Source organism: Ostrinia nubilalis, chromosome 6 (genome assembly GCF_963855985.1).
Source record: "Ostrinia nubilalis chromosome 6, ilOstNubi1.1, whole genome shotgun sequence".
In the NCBI taxonomy this organism is placed as follows: Eukaryota; Metazoa; Arthropoda; class Insecta; order Lepidoptera; family Crambidae; genus Ostrinia; species Ostrinia nubilalis.
The window spans coordinates 6,352,856-6,376,495 of record NC_087093.1 but is presented as its reverse complement, the minus strand read 5'-3'; the positions used below and the strand labels follow the sequence as shown (position 1 = coordinate 6,376,495).

Sequence of the window (23,640 nt, the reverse complement as noted above, 5' to 3'; positions counted from 1 at the left end):
GTTCTCTAAATATGTATTTCACAACCGATTGTGCGTGTAATTAACGTATTTATTCAATGGAGAACATAAAAGCATACCTTATTTGGTATTCCGTAATTAACCTTGAATAATTAAATTTAATAAGAATCCGTATTGTTATGTAAAAAAAAATGACATATCAAAAAAATTACAAACCATGCACTTACTTAGGTATCTCTCATGATTGGGTATAAAAACTAATATATAAAAAGGTTATAAAATTTCCCATTTTTATTATTAGCCAAAAAAAACTGAACAAAAATTAAACCCAAATAAGTTTTTTATTTGAAATAACTTGAACATTCATCTTCTAGTGCGTGAAATTATTCGCGAATAAGTACGAGTACTAAACAAGAGTTATAAAGCGTTCCCAATGCATAGTCGAGATGGTAGAGCTACAGTTACTATCTGTAGCGTAGCTATTTATTCTTAAAAGAGTTTTGAGTTGAACTTACCTTATTGTGGGCAGTAATCCGTCGATCCCTAACAGTGAACGGTGCGGCTCCGCAGTAGTTAAAATTACCGCATTCCTCCGTAGTCAGAGTGGGCTCAGGCGTGAGACCGGCACAGCCTCCCTATCTGGACCGGTTGTTTACCGGCGCATCGGCGGGTTTGTCACATAAACAACTAGTGGGACACTGTGGTGAGTGGCGTGGCGTGGCGAGTCATGGTTAATTCATCGGGTGGCCAGGGGGTCGCGGGTTTTCGGAGTAATGCGCGGAGGACGCGCGCGGTTTGGCCTGCTCGGAGGTTCGCTCGGGACTGGCCGTCGCCGGCGACGCTAGCCGCTTGCCAGACCTGCGTTGTGCGATCCCACCTACTCTACCGATCTTTTAATCACAGCTCTACGGTTATACTCACTTTTGACAAGCTTAAAATTAAGTCATAATAATAATTTTGTATCGTAAAATATATTTCTAAACCTATATATCGTTAGCAAAATACACCCAAAAGGGTGTTACGAAACACTTGCAACCGCTAGCGACTCTAACATAGATTTTGACTTATAAAATGTAGAACATCGTGCTTCCTTCAGAAACGATAATACACTCATGAAGGCTTCAGAAAGGAAAAGCTCATTGCATTCGTGAAAGCTGCATTTTCTTTAATATCAATATGTATAACAAATTAGAATCAATGGTGGTAATATAGTAAAAGACTGTTCAAGAATATACTGAAATAAAATTTTCCATCTTACTTATATTTTATAATTATTGATTTGCAAGTCGTTGCGTAGGACGTTGTACAGTAACTCTAAATAGGTATAATTTAAAAGTAACTTTCGGAATATAAGATAAATCTGATCTCCCACAAGTAAATCTTCCCCGATTCGAGTGGAGGCTTCTTAGAGGCTGGCAACTATCATCCGCTGCGCCCCACGCATGCGCTCCACAGCCTCCCGCTTCCGCGACTGTCCCTATTCACGCCGCACTCAAACTCAAAGCCTCATTACACGCATGGAATCAGACATTGATACTTCGGTGCAGTCGATCTTTTAGAATGCAAAACGCTCGCTTCAAAGTTTGACCCACAGGTTTGACCCACTTTTAAACACATATAGGGAGATAATTTAACCGCATTGTGTGGAATTCACTCGAAACTATCCATGTTCCATTGAAGAGGATAAATTGACTACCTAACAAGTTTTACTCATTCATAAACACTCACTCGGCTGAACTTGCTACTTGCAGGTGCCGTAGTTTAACTTTGTATTAAGTCATAATCTCAAACAGTACCTAGTTTTACTCGGCTCATAATATAAACTTCTCATTTTATTAGTTTACTCATGAACGAATCAAATTGTTCACACGATAGTTCCTTTTGGTAAACTTTAATACATTTGAAACTTAATTACAATTTTATGCTAGAGTCTTTTGTTTTTCAGTATACTTAGGCTCGATTTTCAATAAATACCTACCAAAGCTAACCAAAGCCCATAAAATAATCATGTACAATTTTCTATCCTTACTTTTATAGTTATCAAATAAGATTCTTCCCTCAATTCTGCAAGAAGTAAAATGATTTCCACTCGCGATCGATAACGGTCGAACAAACGACATCAACGCGTCACGCGTTTTTCTATTTATTTAATTCTTATTTTATTTACATAATGATTGTAAGATATGACATAAAAACTTATTCACCTACTTACTAAGTACTTGCAATCACTTGTAGCCGAATAAGGTTTGTGGGATTGTGGATTGCCCATCGCGATCGTGTCCACAATATTATAGTGGATCCGCGCCTATACTCCGTTGTTCTGATTTTCCGATTGATTTTTATTAAATGTTAATATGACATTGGATATACTCGCGTAGTACCTTATCCTAGGTAATTGATGAAATTGTGATCACAAGCTAATTTAGGTTGCCGGCATGCTCACTGCACGCCGCGCCTGATTTACCATAGGCAGAAGACGATAGCTATAAAGTTAATTCGCGGCAAAGTCTAGATATAGGGATAAACATAAGTGATAAGAAGATTTTGCCTAGGCGCAGATCACCAACTTTTAGTTGGCCGTTATTTGTATGGGCAGTATGTAGTCATGCATGGGCAGGTGTGTGTAAGAGTGCGCACATTATACCGATTTGATATCGGCCGATTCTTCATACAAATTAGAATCAGGCCCAACTATCGGCCAACTAAAAATCGGTGGCCTGCGCCTAGACTTTAAGCGAGGTTTAGACTAGTAATAAAACTTTCAGAAGTTGGCTTCCGCAAGCTACTAGGCCCCAATTGCGCTAATTAGTAATGTCTCTAATTCATTCGCGTTTCATCTCCAGTTGCGCGCGATTATATTTTTGCAAATATACAATGTGCCAATTCCATAATTAAAGCGAAAAAAGTAACAAACTGTCATTGTCACTGTCAAAAATCAAATGTCAATTCAAATTGCTGCATTGATTGATTCTGCCCAGCTGTTTTTGTTTATTTTTAACTACATATTTCAATGTATTAACAAAATAAATAATAACTTAATCATTTACATAAGTGTACCTAACGGTGCAGGTTATATATTTACATTTAAGTAATAAAACAGTCCACATTCCACAATGTCGAAACATAACTTGATGTTTCATCCTATCATCAGCTCAATACAGAGGATTGCACTTTACGAAACTAAAGCTGTAAGTATTGATCAATTTACTAGACTATTTATTTACCGTTTTTCATTATTGATGCTATAACTGACGTGTATTGCTGATGTATTAACTATAATAATTGATACAGTAACATACCTAGTTTTAATATCTTGGTTAAGGACTGAATTTGGTTAGGGTGTAGCAAAGGGGGTCCGAGACAGGCGAATTTTCGAGCGTAATTTGTATGGAGCTGGGACTTGTAATATTTTTCGCTTTTACTTAGTGTAGCAGAGTCTGAGAACATAGCCGAATTTTCAAAGGCATTTTGTATGGAGCCGAGACTTGTAAAATTTTCGCATATTTACTTAGGAAAAAATGACCGACTCACACTTGACCGTTTTTTGAGGTCGGAATATTATGGGCCTAGGTGCCGGACGGAGTTCATAAGGGGGTTCAAAATTCCATTATTTTTTTGATCCGACGCACCGTTACTGAGATATTTGAAGTTTTCTAGTCTATTAATCTATGTATGAAAGACCATTATCCAATTGCGTTTACCCCGACTCGCCGTGGTCCTTTGGCCGTGGTACTTGTCTGCCCGATACTAGAGTGTAATTCCAAAGCCGGAGGCGCGGAGGGTGATTACACCTTGTTACGTAAGGGCGAAGAGGCTGCTCTTCCCGCAGCGCCGGAGACGAGGAAATCCGAATTAAGCCATCGCATTACGACACGCGGCGTAAACAATTTGCGAAAATTTTACAAGTCTCGCAGTGGCGGCGTAGCATAACTTGGCACCCGGGGCGATCACCCCCCTCCCCCCCATGCTCGGGGCCATGGCACCCCAGAATGGTCTGGTGGCCCCCAGGATTTTTTTATACGAATCAGCTATACTGATACCAATCGCACCCCCCGCTCGCCCCTGATCGCTATGTTTTTTGCTATTTTCGAAAAAAAATAATTAAGTGTTATTTTAATGGACCCCCTTTGGTACTCCCGGACCAATTTATTAATATCTTCCCATTTACTTTTGCAGAGATTTTATCTAATTGGATCAAATAACACTCAAACCAGGTTTCGGGTACTTAAAATAGACAGAACTGACCCAAAAGAGTTAATTCTAGTCGATGACAAAGTAGAGTACAATAAGCAGGAGATCCATCAACTGCTGAACATGATTGGCTTTGGGAACCGAAGTGGCAGGAATGCAGGGTTTAATAAGCTGGTGTCTGCATTTGGTATTGTGGGTAAGTTATTTGACTTTCTTATGAAAGTTCCAAAATAAATGAAACGGAAAAAAAGAGAAATATGGAATGGAAAAAAAATAAGAGAAATAGAGCTGCATCATTAGTAGCATCTGAATGAAGCCTCTGTCTTTCTCTTGTATTTTTTCTACCATCTAAGAACCTAACAAAGGTTTATTTATTACAGGTTTTATCAGATTCCTAGAAGGCTATTACATTATCTTGGTCACAAAACGAAGAAAAATCGCTGTTGTCGGCTCCCATTCCATTTACAAAATAGAAGATACATCTATGATCTACATTCCAAGTGACGTAAGCAAACCACAGCATCCGGACGAGCAGAGATATCTGAAAATGTTTCTGGCTGTGGATTTGTCTACAAACTTCTACTACAGTTATAGTTATGATATCACACACACTTTACAAATGAACATGGCTCCACCGAGACAACTTGCACCGGTGCTGTTCCCTAAGCCAGTGACGGCAGCAGTGTATGAATCTTTACAATCTAGTGGAGACACTCAAAAGCAATGCATTTGTGAGATGAAAGAAGATGATGAAGACATTTTTGAGACTTGGAAGAGGCAATTGCAGCAAAGGAAAGAAAAAACTGGGTAAAAGATGTTAATTTCTCATTACAAACAATTTTATTGCTAAAGTTACTATTGATGATATTTTTTTATTAATTACAGGCATTCAGCTCAAAAACTAGACATAGGAATGCGGACTGTACCTGAATGGCGTTTTGTATGGAACAGTCACTTGTTATCAGCGGTGCACTCACATCTCCACCCAGACTGGATCCTATACATTGTCCATGGCTTCGTAGAGCAGAGCAACCTTAACATATTTGGCAGACCGGTTTATTTAACGCTTATTGCCAGAAGAAGTAACAGATATGCAGGCACTAGGTTTTTGAAAAGAGGAGCTAATATGCATGGAGATGTAGCCAATGAGGTTGAAACTGAGCAGATTGTTCATGACTCAATGGTGTCTTCATTTAAATCTGGCAGGTAAATTATCTATGACTTTTTTTGCTACAATTCTTTAACGTGTCTCAAATACATATGTATTTTGTTGTTTAATGTTCTTACAGATTTAGTTCCTTTGTTCAAATGAGAGGATCAATACCCAGCTATTGGTCACAAGACGTGTCAAAAATGGTGCCTAAACCAGCAATTTCGATAGACCTCAGCGATCCATTTGCAGAAATTCCTGGTAAACACTTGAACAACATGATGCGACGTTATGGGTCGCCAATAATGTTTGTTAACTTGGTTAAAAAAAGGGAGAAGAAGAAACATGAGTCACTGCTCAGTGATGTGATAAGCAATGCCATAAAGTATTTGAACCAGTTCCTTCCGCCTGAGCATGCAGTACAGTATATTCATTTGGATATGGCCAGGATGAATAAGGGTGCTGATGCTATGGTTTTGGACAAGTGAGTGTATTTCTAGCTAGACTCCCGAGGCGCTTGATTTCTTTGTATTGACCTCACTTCAAATATATCACTGGTAGAGGTCTGTAATCTTTTTGTGTAATATAATAAATACCGCAATGTTTGAGTGCAGATCTGGTCTTTGTGGATATCTTTGGGGGAGGTCTTTGGCCAGCAGTGGGCGTCATTAGGCTGAAAAATGATGAGACATGTAAATAGATTGGTAATTTTATGGGTAATTTGACCCCATTTTTGTCGGTCCAAATAGACCACGCACCGGGTATATTTCAACCACACTACCAATTCTTATGTTCGTTTTTAAAGGTTAACAGCCATAGCTCACAGCATAGCTGGGCATTAACTCGTTAATCCGTTAATCGTTAATTAACGAAGTTAACATTTCTATTAACGGATTAACTTTTAAGTTAACTTTAAAAAAAATTAACGGACTCGTTAACTTCCGTTAAATTATCCTAAGTCCGTTAATCGTTAATCCAGTACCTACTATTTACCAAAAAGATACAGCAGGCACGCTAAAAAACACTAGAAAAACGCGTTCTGACAAGTACGTTCGGGCTTCCAGAACTTCCAGAACCCAAAACAACAGTTTTGGAACCAGAAAGAAACGATATAAAAAATGCTATTTTTTTATTTATTTACAAGCTATACAGAGTGGAATTTTCTAATGCCACCTAGAGGCAAAGTACTCATAATACTGCAGATAGAAAATTTTACTGAAAGAAAACATTCCTTTATTTTTGAAAAGAAAGAGTACTGCATTCATAGATTTTCGAAAATGTTTACCATACAATTTCAGTACATAATTAAAATAATTTAAGATTTTATGTATTTCCTTTCATTTGATATATCAAGTTTGTTAGAGAGATTTCATCCTTATACTTACTTGACCCTATCGATCGATGCAATAAAAATACAGAGTGTAATTTTTAACAGATTTTAGTTGGTTCGATTCCCAGGTGTGGCAAATATTTTTTGAAAATCTTTGAATGCAGTTCTATTTGTTTTCAAAAATAAAGGAATGTTTTCAAGGAGATTTTTTTTCTATCTACAATATTAAGAGTAATTTCCCTCCAGGTGGCATTACAAAAATTCCATCCTGTATTTTGACTTCACTTGTTAGTATGTGTGGGACAAATCTTGCAACTGAATTTAAGACCAGTTCTCCTCAACCGATTGAGCTGCAATTTGGTATACTTATGTAAGTACGATGAAAATGCTATGTTGTGGTACCATTGAGCTGGTCTAATGATGGAGTCAGGAGGCGGCCATAGGAACTCCTAAATGAAACGGCGGAATCGCATCGAATTTGGGTTTGTTGGATTTGTCTTTTCGAGCACATTGGTGCTAAATTGTATTGTAATTGAACCAAGGCTCTGAGATTGAGATACTATAGACTAAGAGCTGATGAACGCCAGACCAACGTCATTTTATAAAAGCTGAAAGTCCGCGTATGCTCCCAATATAGGTTAGAATGTTGGTGGATTATGAAGTTTGGGTCATCGTGGCTTTGGCAGCTATCCTAAAAAAACTGTCTGGCAAGGAGCTGGAACTGTCAAAACTGTCTGGCTAAAAAGAGGAATAAATTCCATACGCAATACTAGCTTTCGAAATTATTTGAACCTTGCATACAATTATTTTTTTCGTTTTATTATAATGTGTTAACGAATTAACGATTAACGTTAACTTGCGTTAAATCTTGCTAAATGTAACGTTTTAACGTTTAACGAAGTTAATTTTTTTATTAAAGGTTTAACGATTAACGAAGTTAACTATTTGATTAACGGTGCCCAGCTATGGCTCACAGGCATGTTTCAAAATAGACCACTCTGACTATACTTCATGACGTCATCAATCTATCATTTTTTCCGGTTAATATTGGTTTTGCACGGCATGTTCAAAATTTAATATTCTTTTTTAAAGGTTAACAGCCATAGCCAAAAACGTGGTCCGTCGCACGGGCATGTTTCTGAGCACCGGCGCGTGCTGCGACACCGGCGGCGCCGCGGGGCACCAGGCCGGCCGCCTGCAGACGGGCCTGGCGCGGGTCAACTGCGTGGACTGTCTGGACAGGACCAATACCGCTCAGTTCGCTATTGGCAAGTGCGTGCTGGCTCATCAGGTAGGTGATAGGTGTAGGGTGACGTCAGCCAGGCGATTTGGTCATTCAGATTTAAAGAAATTGACAGAATGAAATCCGATTGGTATACGATATAGCGGGCCACCAGGCCGGCCGCCTGCAGACGGGCCTGGCGCTGGTCAACTGTGTCGACTGTCTGGACAGGACCAATACCGCTCAGTTTGCGATCGGCAAGTGCGTGCTGGCTCATCAGGTAGGTGATGGTGACGTCAGCCAGGCGATTTAAAACCTAAGGCCCTGTTTTTATCAAAGCGGAGCGGAGAAATGATTTGAATAACCAATCGGATTTCATTTCCTTGGTGGAGACTGGATCTTATGATTGTTATGGTTGCGTGTACGATATTAGCGGGCCACCAGGCCGGCCGCCTGCAGACGGGCCTGGCGCGGGTCAACTGTGTCGACTGTCTGGACAGGACCAATACCGCTCAGTTCGCGATCGGCAAGTGTGTGCTGGCACACCAGGTACGTGAGAGTGACGTCAGCCAGGCGAACCTTATAACACAGCCTTTCCCAAAGTGAGTGATAACGCCCCCTTGTGGGCGCTGCAGGCCTAACGGGGTGGGAGTGAGGGGGGGGGGGAAGAGATTGTATCACTAGTCTAGACCTACAGCCCCCGTAGACAAGTGGCACTTTTTGATCGAATCGAAAATAAATCTGTTGTAACTCCATACAAAAAAGGCCTTTCGACTTATCTTTCGACACGTTTTGCCACTTCAGGACAAGTCTAGGTGGGCTGGTGGGTGTAAACGCGATAGTTCGCCTGCCGCTTCGGCACTAAACAGTTGGCGCCACTGTCTTAGCCATTATTAGCAAGTAAAAGGCAGTTTCTCTACAGTGGCGCCAATAACTTCTATAAGCAATTGCTATTTTTTTTCATATAACTGTAAAAATATTTCGTAAAATTTTCGTAATACAAACATTTATAACTCTTTTCAGTTACACGCCTTGGGATTCATCGGCGAGCCAGTAATAGAGTTCGATTCGGACTGCGTGAGACTACTAGAGGGTCTTTATGAAGACCACGGAGATACGTTGGCGCTACAGTACGGTGGTTCACAGTTGGTGCACAGGTATGAAACATTTAAAAGAAGTTTAGGAATAATATTGCGTGTAAAACGACTACGGCGTAAATAATACATATTAATTAGTATAAAACATCATAATGAAAATATTAACGCTTTCCCGGACAGTAACCCAGACACAATAGAAGTTTAATTGTTTTGACTTCTATAGCAGTTCACTGTCACGGAAAGTGTTAATGACATAAAAATCACACAATCACTAATATTCCTTATTTTATATTAATGAAAATAAAAAATAACTAACCTTGGTTTTCTCGAGCAGTAGGTATTTCCACCACTAAACACTTTAAAACACTTCACAAACTTTCCTCAATACGTCTGATCACAGCGGAGGTTGGATAGCGACTGACTGTCCGGTGCTCGAATTACAATAAAGTGAACAACCGAGTGAGTAATAGAACTTGAATGAGTGAGTGAATCGACGGAGCGAGTTGCCGGATCTGACGTCAGTTGATTATCCAAATAATATAAAAAATTTAATTATAGCCTGACCAGGAACATAAAAACCCTGGCATAGAGGCGCGTCAATCGCGTTTGATAGTGCAACACTGAGTACAGTCGTACCTGTGTTAAATTAATAGGCTAACTTTATGTATCAGGATTCAGGATTACGAGCTAATTTGATATTTTCATAAATTAACGAAAAAATATTATTATAGGTAACCTGGTTAAAATAAATTAAATGAAACCATCAATCGAGCTAGTAGGATTTATTTTATTATTCATCAATAATCAAATTCAGAACTTGAATATTGAACTGCAATGTCTGGTCATGAACGCTTCAAACTTGGTACTTCTTTCCCATTCCATAAAATTCAACACTTAGAAGGTGACAAAAAACTTTAAAATAGGTAGTTGAAACAAACCACAGCTAATTTTCATAGTGGACTGTACTATACGATAAACATGTCAGTCAATTTGACAACCTTTGTCGGAAACATTATTCAATGAAAATATTGTCCGAACCCTTAGTATTTATCTTCGACAAATTCTTTAACACATTGTGAACCACTTTTCTTTCACGACTATAAAAAGATTTTAGCAATTTAATTAACAAAATCAATTGCACACATTTAAAATAAAGTTTGTTTACACTTTGACAGCAATAGACTGACATGCAAGGTGACATGTCAATGAAGTTTTCAGTTACTGTTGCCATTAAAAGAAATTAGTACCATTAGTTTTCCGCAACATGGCGAGGGTTTTTATGTTCCTGGTCGGGCTATAATTTTTATTATCATTGAAATTATTTATTAATTACTAGCTTTCCGCCCGCGGCTTCGCCCGCGTGGAATTTTGTCTGTCACAGAAAAACTTTATCGAGCGCGCGATATTAAAAAACCGGGATAAAAACTATCCTATGTCCTTTCCCGGGACTCAATCTATCTCCCTGCGAAATTTTATCAAAATCGGTTCAGTGGTTTAGGCGTGAAAGAGAGACAGACAGACAGACAGTTACTTTCGCATTTATAATCTTAGTATAGATGATTAAATACAAGCAATTTTATTAAATCCTCACACATGTTTTTCTGATTCTTGCTTGAGCTTTTTTAAACGCAAAAAGTAGTGTAATTTTCTTTTACTTTGTTTCCTTTTTAAATCGTCTTCACTATCCACAATATCTTGTTCTAGAATAAAAACGTACCGAAAAACTGCTCCCTGGGCGTCCCACGGCAACGATATCATGCAGACTCTGAGCCGGTACTATTCCAACACGTTCTCGGATGCTGAGAAGCAGAACAGCATGAACTTGTTCTTAGGCCTGTTTGTGCCTGACCCACTCCAGCCGCCCATATGGGACTACCAGAGCGATTATTATCTACATCACCCAGAGGCTATGGTGTACATTCCTAACTACAGGTGAGACCACAATGTCGAAGTTATTTAATTTTTAACGTTAAGAGTCGAATCTCAATTCACACGGTTTTTAATTCACAATATCGAAGTTGATTACAAGACTACAACTCGATTGAGTTAACTGCGCACCTGGCAGCCGTGACGTCACATCGACACTGGTACGGACGGGACGAACGCGGGTGAGTGCCAGGGAGAGTCACATTCCAGTGAGGTGCGCAGTTAGCTCGATTGGGTTGTACGGTTGTACCCTCTCTCTAGCATTCTATTGCCATTTTGCTAGATTTTTATTAAAGTGCCCTCTATACTGGCAGATGTCACTTGAACATTTGCAATCACGCTTTGAGCGCCTTTAAAAAAAGCTGCGCAGACGCAGCTCTTTGGCTGCAGAACGATAGCAGTAATACAACCTATTATAGCATTTAATTTTGAAATGACAATACAATTTTTTGACCAGATCTCTCACCAAATGGTGGGACGACGACGTGCTACGCCATCTGCCGGTGGCGCGCAACGAGATGCGCAAACTGTGCTGCGAGATCATCGGCGTGCAGCGCGAGCACAGCGCCGCGCTCGAGATGGTGGACGCCTACAGCGACCAGCACCGCCCCTTCGAGTACACCGTGTTCGCGGAGTGCTTCGAGTTCAAGGCGAGTACTGTGAGCTCCCACGCGAGCTGTGCTGCGAGATGCGAACTGTGCTGCGAGATCATCGGCGTGCAGCGCGAGCACAGCGCCGCGCTCGAGATGGTGGACGCCTACAGCGACCAGCACCGCCCCTTCGAGTACACCGTGTTCGCGGAGTGCTTCGAGTTCAAGGCGAGTACTGTGAGCTCCCACGCGAGCTGTGCTGCGAGATGCGAACTGTGCTGCGAGATCATCGGCGTGCAGCGCGAGCACAGCGCCGCGCTCGAGATGGTGGACGCCTACAGCGACCAGCACCGCCCCTTCGAGTACACCGTGTTCGCGGAGTGCTTCGAGTTCAAGGCGAGTACTGTGCTGTGAGATGCGCGAGCTGTGTACTAAGGAGACGGCACAGTTCGGGCTTCTTGCCAGTTGAGACGATATGGAGACGGCATAGATGGCTTCGTTTTGAGTTGAAAGTGGCCATGACCATAACAACTTCTTTTTTTCTTGTATTTTTTAATATTTAGTGCAATATTTAATCCTCAATTTATTTTCTAGATGTGCCACACTCTCAGAGACTTAGCGCCAACGTTCACTGAAAACTTTAGCCCGTTTGTGGTGCGAGGTCGAGCGCTGGGCCAGAACAAAGGACCCACGTCCAAGAATCCTGTAATCAGTGGTCGATCTAGCACAACGTCTAATAATTCAAGCGAGTAAGTTATTTTTGTACTTGGTCATCAATTTAATCTCTAAAACAATTTATTTTTTATTTACAAAGGGGTGAATAATTTTAGTCTCTTGCTGGTGGGATCTTTGTTTCTCATCCTCATTTTGTTTCAGCTCCAACAGCGACTCGTCAACGGACGACGACTTAACTAACTCGTTTCCGAGTCGCCAAGTGACGCCTTCGCCGCTTACCATAGTGGCGCGTTTACTGGCATCAGAGGTACAGGACGATACGCCGCCCTTCCCAGCTATCAAGCGCGCGAATAGGGTCCTACTGAAAGAGCCTTCCAAACGGGACATGATCATGTAAGTAGTGATCTCTGCAGCTCCAACAGCTAATATATTAAAAACGAGATTTTACTATGCTACCTAACCATCGACCGCACTTTTAAAGTATCATGCCGAACGGATGTACTAGAATGGCCATGTATTTATAGGACACCTCACATTTAAAAAATCTGAAATCAAGCCATTAAAAGTCCCAATTCTAAACGACATTAATATTTTTTTCATTAGATTAAAAAAATACTGACTAACTATTTATGATTGCAGATACAAACGCTACGTGAACTTCGAGAAGCGCTCCAACCCCAAATACAAGTCTGACATCCACGTGGTGATGACTGTGAGCAGCGCCTTCACCATAGACAGCTCCGTGGACATGATCCCGCCGACCGTGTCCCGAGCCTCCAAGCAGATGTACCAAGACTACGTGCGGAGAACCACGGGACACACCACGCTATCGCCGTCTTCCCTAGCCGCCTACAAGAAATATGTTAATTTCGCACTGAATTAATTTGCTTATACTTTGTAAAATCAAATTAGATCTCTTTAATGTTATTGTATTAAATTAATGTATCTCATGTTATTTTATATTTAATTAAGTTATAATTACCTATTATTAAAATAATAATTATGTTTATTATTATTCATAATATTTTAAACACATGTATAAATAAAACAAGACACTATAAATATGATTTTTCACTTTATAACCATACCCTTTGTCTGATTGCTATTGTTGATAACATTGACAAGTTAATGTAGCAATAGGTCGATATCGTCTCCTTTTAAGTTTAGTGCTCGAAGTATTAAGGATTATTTTTGGCACACGGCTTAATATGTCATTTCCATATCCATGACAAGAAGACAGAGCTGAAATTAAAAAATCAATTGACATTTGATCGTTTTTGTGTGGTGGTCGATTATTTTTCCTGAAACTTAATCTTTCGATAAAATTAGGGGGGGCGGATGGATAGATAATCGCAATTATCAATAACTATTGATTCGATGCTAAATTTACGTTAGCAATAGCCATGGCTATGTCAAAAGGTTTTAAAGTGCTGGAAAAGTCTTCGCCCCCGAATCCGTACAGTGTAATTTTACAACACCGAAATAAAGACTCAGCGCTACTCTTCGAGTCTCAAGCAGTGGTTTCTCTATCCTCTCAAGAAACAGACACATTAAAGAAGCAATATCATAAAATCGCTGACGCCTACGGCTGCCTGGGCGTTCTCCAACTCAACTCGGGTGAAAGCTGCCTCTTGTATCTCGTTCTCGTCACGGGCTGCTGCTCCGTCGGTAAGGTCGGCGATGTCGAAGTGTTTAAAATAACCCAAACTCAATTTTTACCGCTATTCTACCAATCGCAGAATGAGGATAAAGTTTCTGAAGTAAGAAAGCTTCTCAACTCTGGTACTTTTTATTTTTCATGGAATACTGGTAAAAATAATGACAACCTATTTGATCTCACGCTATGTGCTCAAAGGAAGAGTAAGGGTGCAAACCCTGACAACAGATTTTTTTGGAACAGAACCTTATTTATACATTTGATAAGATTTGGAATTGATTGTGATGACTGGCTCACCAGAGCCATGTGTGGCTCGGTGGAAATACGCACTATCTATGTTGGCCACCGCCAAGCCAGGGCTGCTTTAGTGTCCCGGTTGAGCTGTGAAAGAGCAGGGACTAGATTCAATGTGAGAGGATGTAATGATGATGGTAATGTAGCTAATTTTGTTGAAACTGAGCAAGCCATTTATATTGATGACTCTGTGGCTTCCTACATTCAAACCAGAGGTTCAGTACCATTGTTTTGGGAGCAACCTGGAGTTCAGGTGGGGTCACACAAGGTGAAAATGTCAAGAGGGTATGATGCTTCCACTAGTGCCTGTGATAGACATTTCACTCAATTGAAGCGAAATTATGGATCTGTATTTGTAGTTAATCTCCTTGGATCAAGTCTGATTGGTGGTAGCGAAGGAGAAGCCACACTTAGTAATGCATTTCAGAAACATCTCAATGAATCCAGTCATTCTGATGTAGTCCAGCTCATATTTGACTATCACCAGGAAGTAAGAGCTGGCTCAATAGAAACTGCCTTGGCCAAATTTAAAAAAATAATTGAAAAACACTATGATGACATAAGCATCTTCAGTGCCAAAGGTGATGATATTTACAACATCCAAAAGGGTGTGATCAGGACAAATTGTTTAGATTGCTTAGACAGAACAAATTCTATACAAACTTTCATTGGTTTGGAAATGCTGGCAATCCAATTAATGTTGCTGCAGTGCATTGATAAAAAGCAAAATGTAAATAGATTTGAAGAAGTGTTCAAGCAAATGTGGGTAAATAATGGCAATGAAATTTCAAAAATCTATGCAGGGACTGGTGCTATACAGGGAGGATCTAAGCTGATTGATGGTGCAAGGTCTGCAGCCCGCACTATACAGAATAATTTGTTGGACAATTCCAAACAAGAAGCTATTGACATATTATTGTTAGGTTCCACATTAAACTCGGAACTAGCAGACCGAACCAGAATTTTACTGCCATCCAATATTTTGCATACATCAACCCCAGTCCTAAGAGAAATGTGTCGAAGAGCTAATGAATTTACCCAGCCAACGAGCATACGCATCACTATTGGCACCTATAATGTCAATGGTGGTAAACATTTCAGAAGTCTTGCATACAAAGATGTATCTCTTGCAGATTGGTTATTGGATTGTCCTAATTCATCTTTGGTAAATACTGTAAACCTAAAAGAACACCCATCTGATATATTTGCTATAGGTTTTGAAGAGATAGTGGATCTGAATGCCAGTAACATAATGGCAGCTAGTTCAGACAATGCCAAAGCATGGAGTGAGGAGCTGGAGAAGGTCCTATGTAGAGATGCACCTTACACTTTGCTGTCATGTCATCAGTTGGTTGGTGTGTGTTTATTCCTATTTGTGAGAAAAGATTTAGTTCCTCACATTAGAGATGTTGCCCTGGACTCTGTTAAAACTGGCTTAGGAGGTGCCACGGGAAACAAGGGTGCGGTAGGAATCCGTATGGTAATTTATGGAACTTCCCTGTGCTTTGTTTGCGCCCACTTTGCTGCTGGACAGTCTCAAGTTACTGAACGCAATGCAGACTACACTGAAATCACGCGAAAAATCGCTTTTCCTATGGGAAGATCGCTGTATTCTCACGATTACGTATTTTGGTGCGGCGATTTTAACTACAGAATTGATCTCGACAAAGATGAAGTACGCTCGTTAGTATCGCAGAACAATATGCACAGGTTGCTTGAACAAGATCAACTGATTCAACAAAAATCACAAGGCTTGGTTTTCAAAAATTGTTTTGAAGGAGATATTACTTTCCCACCGACTTATAAATACGATCTTTTTAGCGATGATTACGATACCAGCGAAAAATGTCGGGCACCCGCTTGGACTGACAGAGTTCTATGGAGAAGCAGAAAACACACCATTGACCCTGAAACGACATCGGAACTCGCTGCTGGAAAATTGCTTCACTATGGTCGCGCCGAACTGAAACAAAGTGACCATCGTCCAGTTATTGCAATTTTAGAAGTGGAAGTTCTTCAAGTCAGTTACACCAAATGTATGGAAGTATTTTATGAAGTAGTAAAGGACCTCGGTCCTCCCGACGCAAGCATTATCGTGCAACCTATCGAGGAAATCGATAGCGACGAGTCAGTGTTTGACGATAATGTGATGGCAGCTGTGCTGCAGGAATTGGCCACAATCGGCGAAGTCACTCTAGTGCGATTCATAGATGAGCAGTCTCTGAGCATCACATTTAGAGATGGACAGAACGCATTGGCCGCAGCGCAAAAGGGTCAAATATCTGCCTGCTCTATCCCATTGAGCATAACCTTGAAATGTCCCGATTGGGTCGACATAGTTCGATCTGAAATAAATCTATGCACGAATAATACGGTTCCGCTAGTCGGCGAGGCTCAGGTAGAGCGGCCGCTGCGTTCCGCCCCGCCGACACCGCGCAGACAGCAGCCCAGCAGGCCCCCAGCGCCGTCGCCGACGCCCTTGGTTCCGTCGCGAGCGCAGCAGGTCCCTGTGAGTCCGGCGCGCCCGCCGCCTCCTCGGCCCGCGCCTGTCACGCCAGACTCCAACAAGATAATCGCTCCGAGCCCTGTGACGTCGCCGCAGGCGGACAGCGTGCCGCCGCCGTCGTGCGCGCCGCCGCCGCCGCCGAGCAGCACCCCGCCGCCCGCCGGCCCGCCGCCGCCGGTTCCTGCCAGACACGGTGCGCCGCCACCGTTACCTGCGCGCCCAAGACCAGTTACATAAATTTAATAGCATTTATACATTTATAACCTTAATATGCGTAATTAGATATTTATGCAGTTAGATTAGTATTAAACACACCTAACCAAATATAGGTACTTATCCCGACTTCTGAGATGTTATGAAATGCCTTCATACCTAATTTGTATTAGAAGAATACTCGTATTTTTCATGGTCCTCTCTTTTTGTGCTATTTTTATGAAACTAGAGTGCTGATGCTGAATGCAATGGTTACTTATGTTTTAGAATTTAGATTGTTGTTGCATATTTGAAAATATTTTACAATTTACCTACTCAGGACGAAATACGACGAATTTTTGAAACAATTTATTACTGTAAATGACTGAAAATAATCAGCTCTGATCTGATCACCATGTTGGGCGCCAATATCTTCCTCGACTCTAGTCGATTCAGAATTTCAGACAAATTTTGTTATTATACTTTTTTATGAGGCCTGAAATAACAGTAATAAATACAGCTAATTTAGATTACAATGTAAGCACTGTTTAAAATTGACTAGTTTTTTAGAACTCCTAGGTTTCCATGTTAATTTTATAAGTAAAAGTATTTTTCTTATTTATATTATTATCATGGCATTCATGGCTAATATTTGTAAGTGATAATGCATCGAAAAGATCTGTTGTTAAAGTTTTAGACGGTATTACAAAGTTATTGATAGAGTACTACTTAATCTAAACACTGGATGGACTAGAAAATACTACACTATTTGCAATTCACTAAGTGTTATGCCAATTAGATAATTATCTATCTTCCTATGTTAAATTTTTATTATTAATGGCTGTGCTACGCATTTTGATTGGATAAATACTACACAATGTAGTTCTTAGAAGAAATAATATTTTAGTTCACTCACAATACTGTATGGATGCGACTTCAAGAGAGTTCAGCAGGAGAAATCCGAACAAATGAATTTTGTCCAATTTCTATTACAGGTTATTAATTTTATCGCTGTTGTTTTTGATAATATAATTATTGAAAATACAGTTAATATTTTAAGGGTAGAAAGTTCCATTTTTACTTCAAATGTTTTATAAATTTCTTTTACAACTTTAGTTTTAATATCTTGTTTCATGATAAATTATATTTTTTTATATTTATTAAATCCTACATTTATTTAAGTTCTACTTTGTATCATTGTATGTGTGAAATAGTACCTGATACTGTCAATAATTCAGTTACAAAATATTGAATAGGTAGTTAAATTATATGGCTTTGGAACAAAAATAATATTATAGGTACCTAAAATAGAAAGATTTAACTATGATTGTGTAAAAAAATTGTGCAATGTGCATTGCCTATTATTTAGGTACATTAAGCATATCGAGGTAGTAGTACCCTAGGTTTAAAAAAGCACTTGGGTGACATTAAGCGAGATGTACTATGTGTAATCATTGATCATTGTATGACTGTTATTTGCTATTGTAGTTGCTTTGAATAGTGCATATAAATGTGGTTATTCCAGTTTATTGATACAGTTGTCAGTTTGGCCAGTGTTCTATGTTAAACATGAAATATAGAGAAATGTTTAATTGATTACATTACGTTTTATTTACCTACCTACCTACTCTACCTTCCTAAGGCCCGGTTTACACCAAGGCGGAGCAGAGCGGAGAAGTTTTTTGAATCACCAATTAGATTTCATTATTTCCACTTCTCCACTAGCCTCCTTCGCGCCGCTGTCGAATTCTATGGTATTCCGCCTGGTGGAAACCGGGCCAAATTCCAGTCGGGTTCGTTCCGTCCGTTTTGAAAAGAACGGAAAAAATTGATCTCACCAGTTGGCGCCACTATAGCGAGTGACACAGGACTACAGTGGCGCCACCACTAGTGAGTACATAAATCTTTTGTTGATGAAAAACATTGCAGGTGGCATTAATGAACTTAAGTCTAGATCAGGGATGGCGAACCAATGGCACATCTACTATATGTATAATAAAATGATAAATATACTTTGATTTTTTCACCAAATACAATTTGTTAATTACAAATTAATTATTACATTTGTTGGCGCTATTTAGGTGAACTGGATAAAAATAAGTCGGGTTTTCCTTCCTGACGCTATAACTCCAGAACGCACGAACCGATTTCCACGGTTTTGCATTCGTTGGAAAGGTCCCGCGCTCCGTGAGGTTTATAGCAAAGAAAATTCAGGAAAATTTAACAAACGAAATTCCACGCGGGCGGAAAGCTAGTTAGTTCACTATAAAATAAAATAGTAAATAATGTGTTTTGAATAAAGGCTCCCGTATTTGCCCTTATCAGTTAGTGCCACTGCAGCACTGTACTCACTGTAGAGTAAGGTCCTGTCACTTGCCAGTGGCGCCACGTCTTGTACTATACCTCTCATTGATAGCATTGTGTTATTTGATGGCACGTCTATGACTATATCAAACATTTTTTCAGAAAAGTGGCATGTTGATACATAAAGGTTCGCTATCCCTGGTCTAGATAGTCCAAATAAATATGGCGACAATAGGGAGTAGCCCTGCTCCCTTCATAGAAATTAAACAAGGTATTAAAAATTAATTAATAATAAAAAAATATGATTTTCACGTTTTTATTTTCACTAATGACAGTGCTTTTATAACTTATAATAACACAGGCCACTAATACATAATTCTTTTAATAGGTCAGTGCATTTATTCTTTCTTGGGTACAGCGTGGATGTAGATGGTGTGAGCCACACCAATGATACCAGCAATGCAAAGGGCCATTGTGAAGCGGTACAGGATACCGTCGAAAGGACCTCCCTTCAGGAATACAGGAACGTCATCATCAGTCTGAAATAATATTGTATAAGTTAATGTGAAATATTCATAAACATTTAAATTAATTAATTACTTTTGATTTATTTTTTAGTACAAAAATATGGGACAGTTCATCTGGTTTAACAAAATGGTATCTCATGTAGTTGTAATAGGCATGAGGTGGAATTGTGTACCTAAAGCAATCGTAATCATTTGACAGTTCATAACATACAATTATTCTGTCAAACGCTTTGTATAATTGACTTTATCGTATGTTATGAACTGTCAAATGATTACGATTGCTTTACACAATTCCACCCCTGATTTTGCTTTAAAGCCTAATGTGCTTGTACAAAACTTTATATTACCTGGAACTGCTCCTGGCGTTTACGGATGGCCTCGGGCACGGGCGGGTAGGGCTGGTTGGTGCCAGGAATCAGTCTCCTCTTGCCGGGGGCGGGGCATGCGCTGGCTTCCGTCACAGTCGACAACTGTGCTGTGGTGTACTGGATCTGCGGAACCTCCACTCGTTGCAAAGCAATTGGTGCCTATTTAGAAAGAAAAGTTTTTTAAGGTAATGTTCTTTTGAAGTAGTATAATTATTGTCTAGTTATACATTATGTGAACAGTGAAAGATGACAGCAAAACACTCACGTTCCTATTATAGTTTTAATACAGTGTAACAAATATTAAGTGTTCAAATGATAAGTTATTAATGATGTTAATTATGTACCATACATAAATTAGTAATTTAATTGACCACTAACAGCTGTCAAAGTTAACAATCAAGTCTAAGGATTACACAGGTGATAAGTATTATAGGCAATATTGTAGGTTGGCTGGAGTATAGTAGGCAAATAATTTTATTAAATCAAATACCTAATAAAATCATCCCAAATATATAGGTATAGGTTATTGTTATTTTTACTAAAATTATAGAAAATTTAATAATTAAATTAACGCTTAAGCAATGTCATGTTAAACTATTTATAGGATAATTAATTTAGTTAAGAACCAGTCTTCTTTTAGATTCTTCAAAACGGGCTAGGATCTATCTTTTAACCCAAAAGATAAGGGCACATTCGGAATAGGTGGAAAAGCAGCATTATACGTACAATTGGGAACAGTGGCGATTGCAGGTGGCTCGCAGCTACCAGCCTACCCGAGATTTTGCCGAGTTGATGATACATTTTGGGAGATTTGTTAAATTTTCGGATCGCACAGTAGTTTCAGCAAATCGAGCTGTTACGAAACAAGTACTCTTTTTTTATCAATACCGTTCAGAAATGCATTCTCCTTACTTCTACTATAAAAAAAGTAAGTAATTTATTTCGAAAGTTACAAATCGATTATTTTGTTTTATAATCCCAAAATTATATAAAGCATTATTAATATCTACAAAATGAGCCAGAAATGGGTGGTCATCGTAAAATAATATTTTTATTAAAAATTTTAGATCTCTTTTTCAATTCGAGTCAGGTTTCAGAACGATACATTGAATGCAGTGTTGCATACAATAATAATATTGTCAATGGTGTAATTTTCAAATAAATAAGAATACACACCACTGAAGCCATTAGTTAGACAAAATGATAAAGATTTAAAATGAGTAGTCATAAAAGTAATAATATTTTCTGCTACTACTCTACACTTACGTAAGTGTAGAGTAGTAGCAGAAAAGTTAAAATATGTAATACAGTACTCTACGTAGAGTAGGTACTGAGCCCCGATTACGGTAACTTTTAACGCTTCATCGATTCTGCAATACGATTGGTCAGCGTAATGATCAAAACAGCGTACGTCAGCTGTTTAATTTGACCAATCGTATCGCAGAATCGATGAAGCGCGTCTGGATTGGAGACGTTAAAAATTACCGTAATCGGGGCTCTGTATTACATATTATTTTAACCCTACCACGGCTTCGGGATAGTAAATAGGTCAGTCATTCTGAAAACATTTTTATATTAAATTTTTAAGGAGACCCGCTTTAACACAATCAAATTTATGCATGTTTCACTCTATACAATCAACAAAAACATGCAACATTCAACAAAATTGCCTACAAAAATGTTGACTAGCTGTACTCGGGACTTTAAACGCGTAAAGAAGACCCTTTAACAGAGTTACTGATACTGTGACAAAATTTTATAAGAATCGGTCGAGCCGTTTCGGAGAGGTTTGTATGAGAACACTTTTAGTTTAAGAACACGTAAATAAATTAGGGTTGATAAATAAACAGCCACAGCTTGTTTCTGAGACCATTGAGATCCCTGCTATTTTTTGTAGGGTTGATCATAAATATAATTAATGAAGTAATTAAAACAAATTTAATAAAATAACAATAAAATGTATTTTTTTAATGTTTGTTGCTGAATTGTCAATTAACTCAATTATTATTATTATAACTCAAGTGCATTGCCACTTGAGTTATGTAAAAATGTGTACAAATTAAAATACACTTCTGGCAACTTTGTTTGCCGCCATCTTTGGTCTTGAAAAATTTGACAGTTCTTTCTTGTAGCACGTTTTACGAAAAGGTGAGGTTGGAAAATTTAATGTATTTTTAAAGTATGTTACTTGTTCAATATAATTTTTGATAAAATGCATAGACTCCCTATTTACAGTTTATCTAGTCAATTCTGTGAAGTGATAAGTTGCGGCTGAATGACGTTCGAAATTCAAATATTTTGCATCCGCGTGGCGTGTCAATCTGACAAAAACGATGTGCATTTGTTTCAATTTCAATTCAGAAGACAGTTTTGTAATAAAATTCAATAAATGTGTTACTAATAAAATAATTCTTTACAGCACTCACAATGCAGATATTCGTAAAAACTTTGACGGGGAAAACCATCACCCTTGAGGTGGAGGCTTCAGACACAATCGAGAATGTGAAGGCCAAGATCCAGGATAAAGAGGGAATCCCACCTGACCAGCAGCGATTGATCTTTGCTGGTAAACAATTGGAAGATGGCCGTACCCTGTCAGACTACAATATCCAGAAGGAATCAACACTTCACTTGGTGCTGAGGCTTAGAGGAGGTGAATATTTTTGATGTGTTTTGATGTTGATATAGTTGACTCGATAGAATTTGCTAAGATTTTTATTAAAAGTATAGAATTAGGAGATTAAGAATAATACAAATAATTAACCTACATAGACTAAATATTTACAAATATTTACAAATAAAAAATATGTCCCAAATCGCTGTCCAAACAACGCGACATGGTGCCCAGAATGCTGGCTGCATTTCCGCGCTGAATGGCCAAACTGATTCGTTGGCCAAGTATAGTTGTCTAATTCCAGCAAGTTTGTGTTTACAATGCATAAAACAAATTACCAATATTTTCAGGTACCATTGAGCCTTCCCTTCGTATCTTGGCTATGAAGTACAACTGCGAAAAGATGATCTGCCGCAAGTGCTACGCTCGTCTTCACCCACGTGCCACCAACTGCCGCAAGACCAAGTGTGGACACACCAACAACCTGCGCCCCAAGAAGAAGCTTAAGGATTAGGTTTTTTATCATAGAATTCTAAGCTCTTTTACAAACATCTCCAGTAACATACATTGAAAATGTAAACCATTCAACTAAATTAAAAAAGTGTAACCAAAATCTTTGCTTTTATTTCGATACACATTATAAAGTAGGTAAAGCACCAACATGTTCAAGGCTTGACCAATCCTCATTTTTCCTCAAACAAGCTAGGTACACTATAGAACAGACCACCTGTACCTGTTACTGTAGGTTACAAAGTTGACAAAAAATTTTATGAGAGGAAAGTAACTTACAGGTACAGCACATAGAAGGACTTGTAATGTTTATCCTATCCTAATATTAAAAAGGCGAAAGTTTATATGGATTTCTGGATGTTTGTTACCTTACCTAGGTACCTACTCTTACTGTCTCTTACTACTACTACTACCTACTCTTTCATGCAAAAAGTACTGAACAGAATTTGATGAAACTACAGGATTTGTTTATAACAACCCAGAGTAACAGGCTATAATAATTTATGACGATATGTGACAAACTAAATTT

At 39.0% G+C, this 23,640-nt stretch overlaps 5 protein-coding genes across 5 annotated transcripts in view; 3 read left to right on the top strand and 2 right to left on the bottom strand.

Annotated features, from left to right (window-relative positions):
* The window catches only part of LOC135072450 (protein turtle), a 95,482-nt gene extending 94,715 nt beyond the window's left edge, over positions 1 to 767 (bottom strand). Inside the window, exon 1 of the mRNA XM_063966355.1 lies at positions 474 to 767. The gene's annotated coding sequence lies outside the window, so the exon portion shown is untranslated. The remainder of the gene's footprint in view (positions 1 to 473) is intronic.
* A 2,203-nt stretch (positions 768 to 2,970) lies between these two features.
* LOC135072444 (polyphosphoinositide phosphatase) lies at positions 2,971 to 13,094 on the top strand. Its single transcript, XM_063966345.1, has 12 exons — positions 2,971 to 3,146; positions 4,135 to 4,345; positions 4,530 to 4,956; positions 5,035 to 5,355; positions 5,439 to 5,783; positions 7,722 to 7,920; positions 8,875 to 9,008; positions 10,653 to 10,880; positions 11,332 to 11,860; positions 12,059 to 12,213; positions 12,341 to 12,532; positions 12,779 to 13,094. The coding sequence occupies exons 1-12, from the start codon at positions 3,072 to 3,074 to the stop codon at positions 13,020 to 13,022; spliced, it is 3,060 nt and encodes a 1,019-aa protein (XP_063822415.1). The 5' UTR covers positions 2,971 to 3,071; the 3' UTR covers positions 13,023 to 13,094.
* A 316-nt stretch (positions 13,095 to 13,410) lies between these two features.
* On the top strand, positions 13,411 to 18,387 carry LOC135072443 (synaptojanin-1). Its single transcript, XM_063966344.1, has one exon. The coding sequence runs from the start codon at positions 13,543 to 13,545 to the stop codon at positions 16,831 to 16,833; it is 3,291 nt and encodes a 1,096-aa protein (XP_063822414.1). The 5' UTR covers positions 13,411 to 13,542; the 3' UTR covers positions 16,834 to 18,387.
* A 1,007-nt stretch (positions 18,388 to 19,394) lies between these two features.
* On the bottom strand, positions 19,395 to 20,873 carry LOC135072913 (uncharacterized). Its single transcript, XM_063966936.1, has 3 exons — positions 20,714 to 20,873; positions 19,967 to 20,146; positions 19,395 to 19,631 (listed from the first exon to the last, which is right to left on the bottom strand). The coding sequence occupies exons 1-3, from the start codon at positions 20,786 to 20,788 to the stop codon at positions 19,491 to 19,493; spliced, it is 396 nt and encodes a 131-aa protein (XP_063823006.1). The 5' UTR covers positions 20,789 to 20,873; the 3' UTR covers positions 19,395 to 19,490.
* Positions 20,874 to 22,030: 1,157 nt separating this feature from the next.
* Positions 22,031 to 23,214, top strand: LOC135072465 (ubiquitin-ribosomal protein eL40 fusion protein). Its single transcript, XM_063966377.1, has 3 exons — positions 22,031 to 22,135; positions 22,407 to 22,640; positions 22,952 to 23,214. The coding sequence occupies exons 2-3, from the start codon at positions 22,415 to 22,417 to the stop codon at positions 23,113 to 23,115; spliced, it is 390 nt and encodes a 129-aa protein (XP_063822447.1). The 5' UTR covers positions 22,031 to 22,135; positions 22,407 to 22,414; the 3' UTR covers positions 23,116 to 23,214.
* The last annotated feature ends 426 nt before the right edge of the window (positions 23,215 to 23,640 follow it).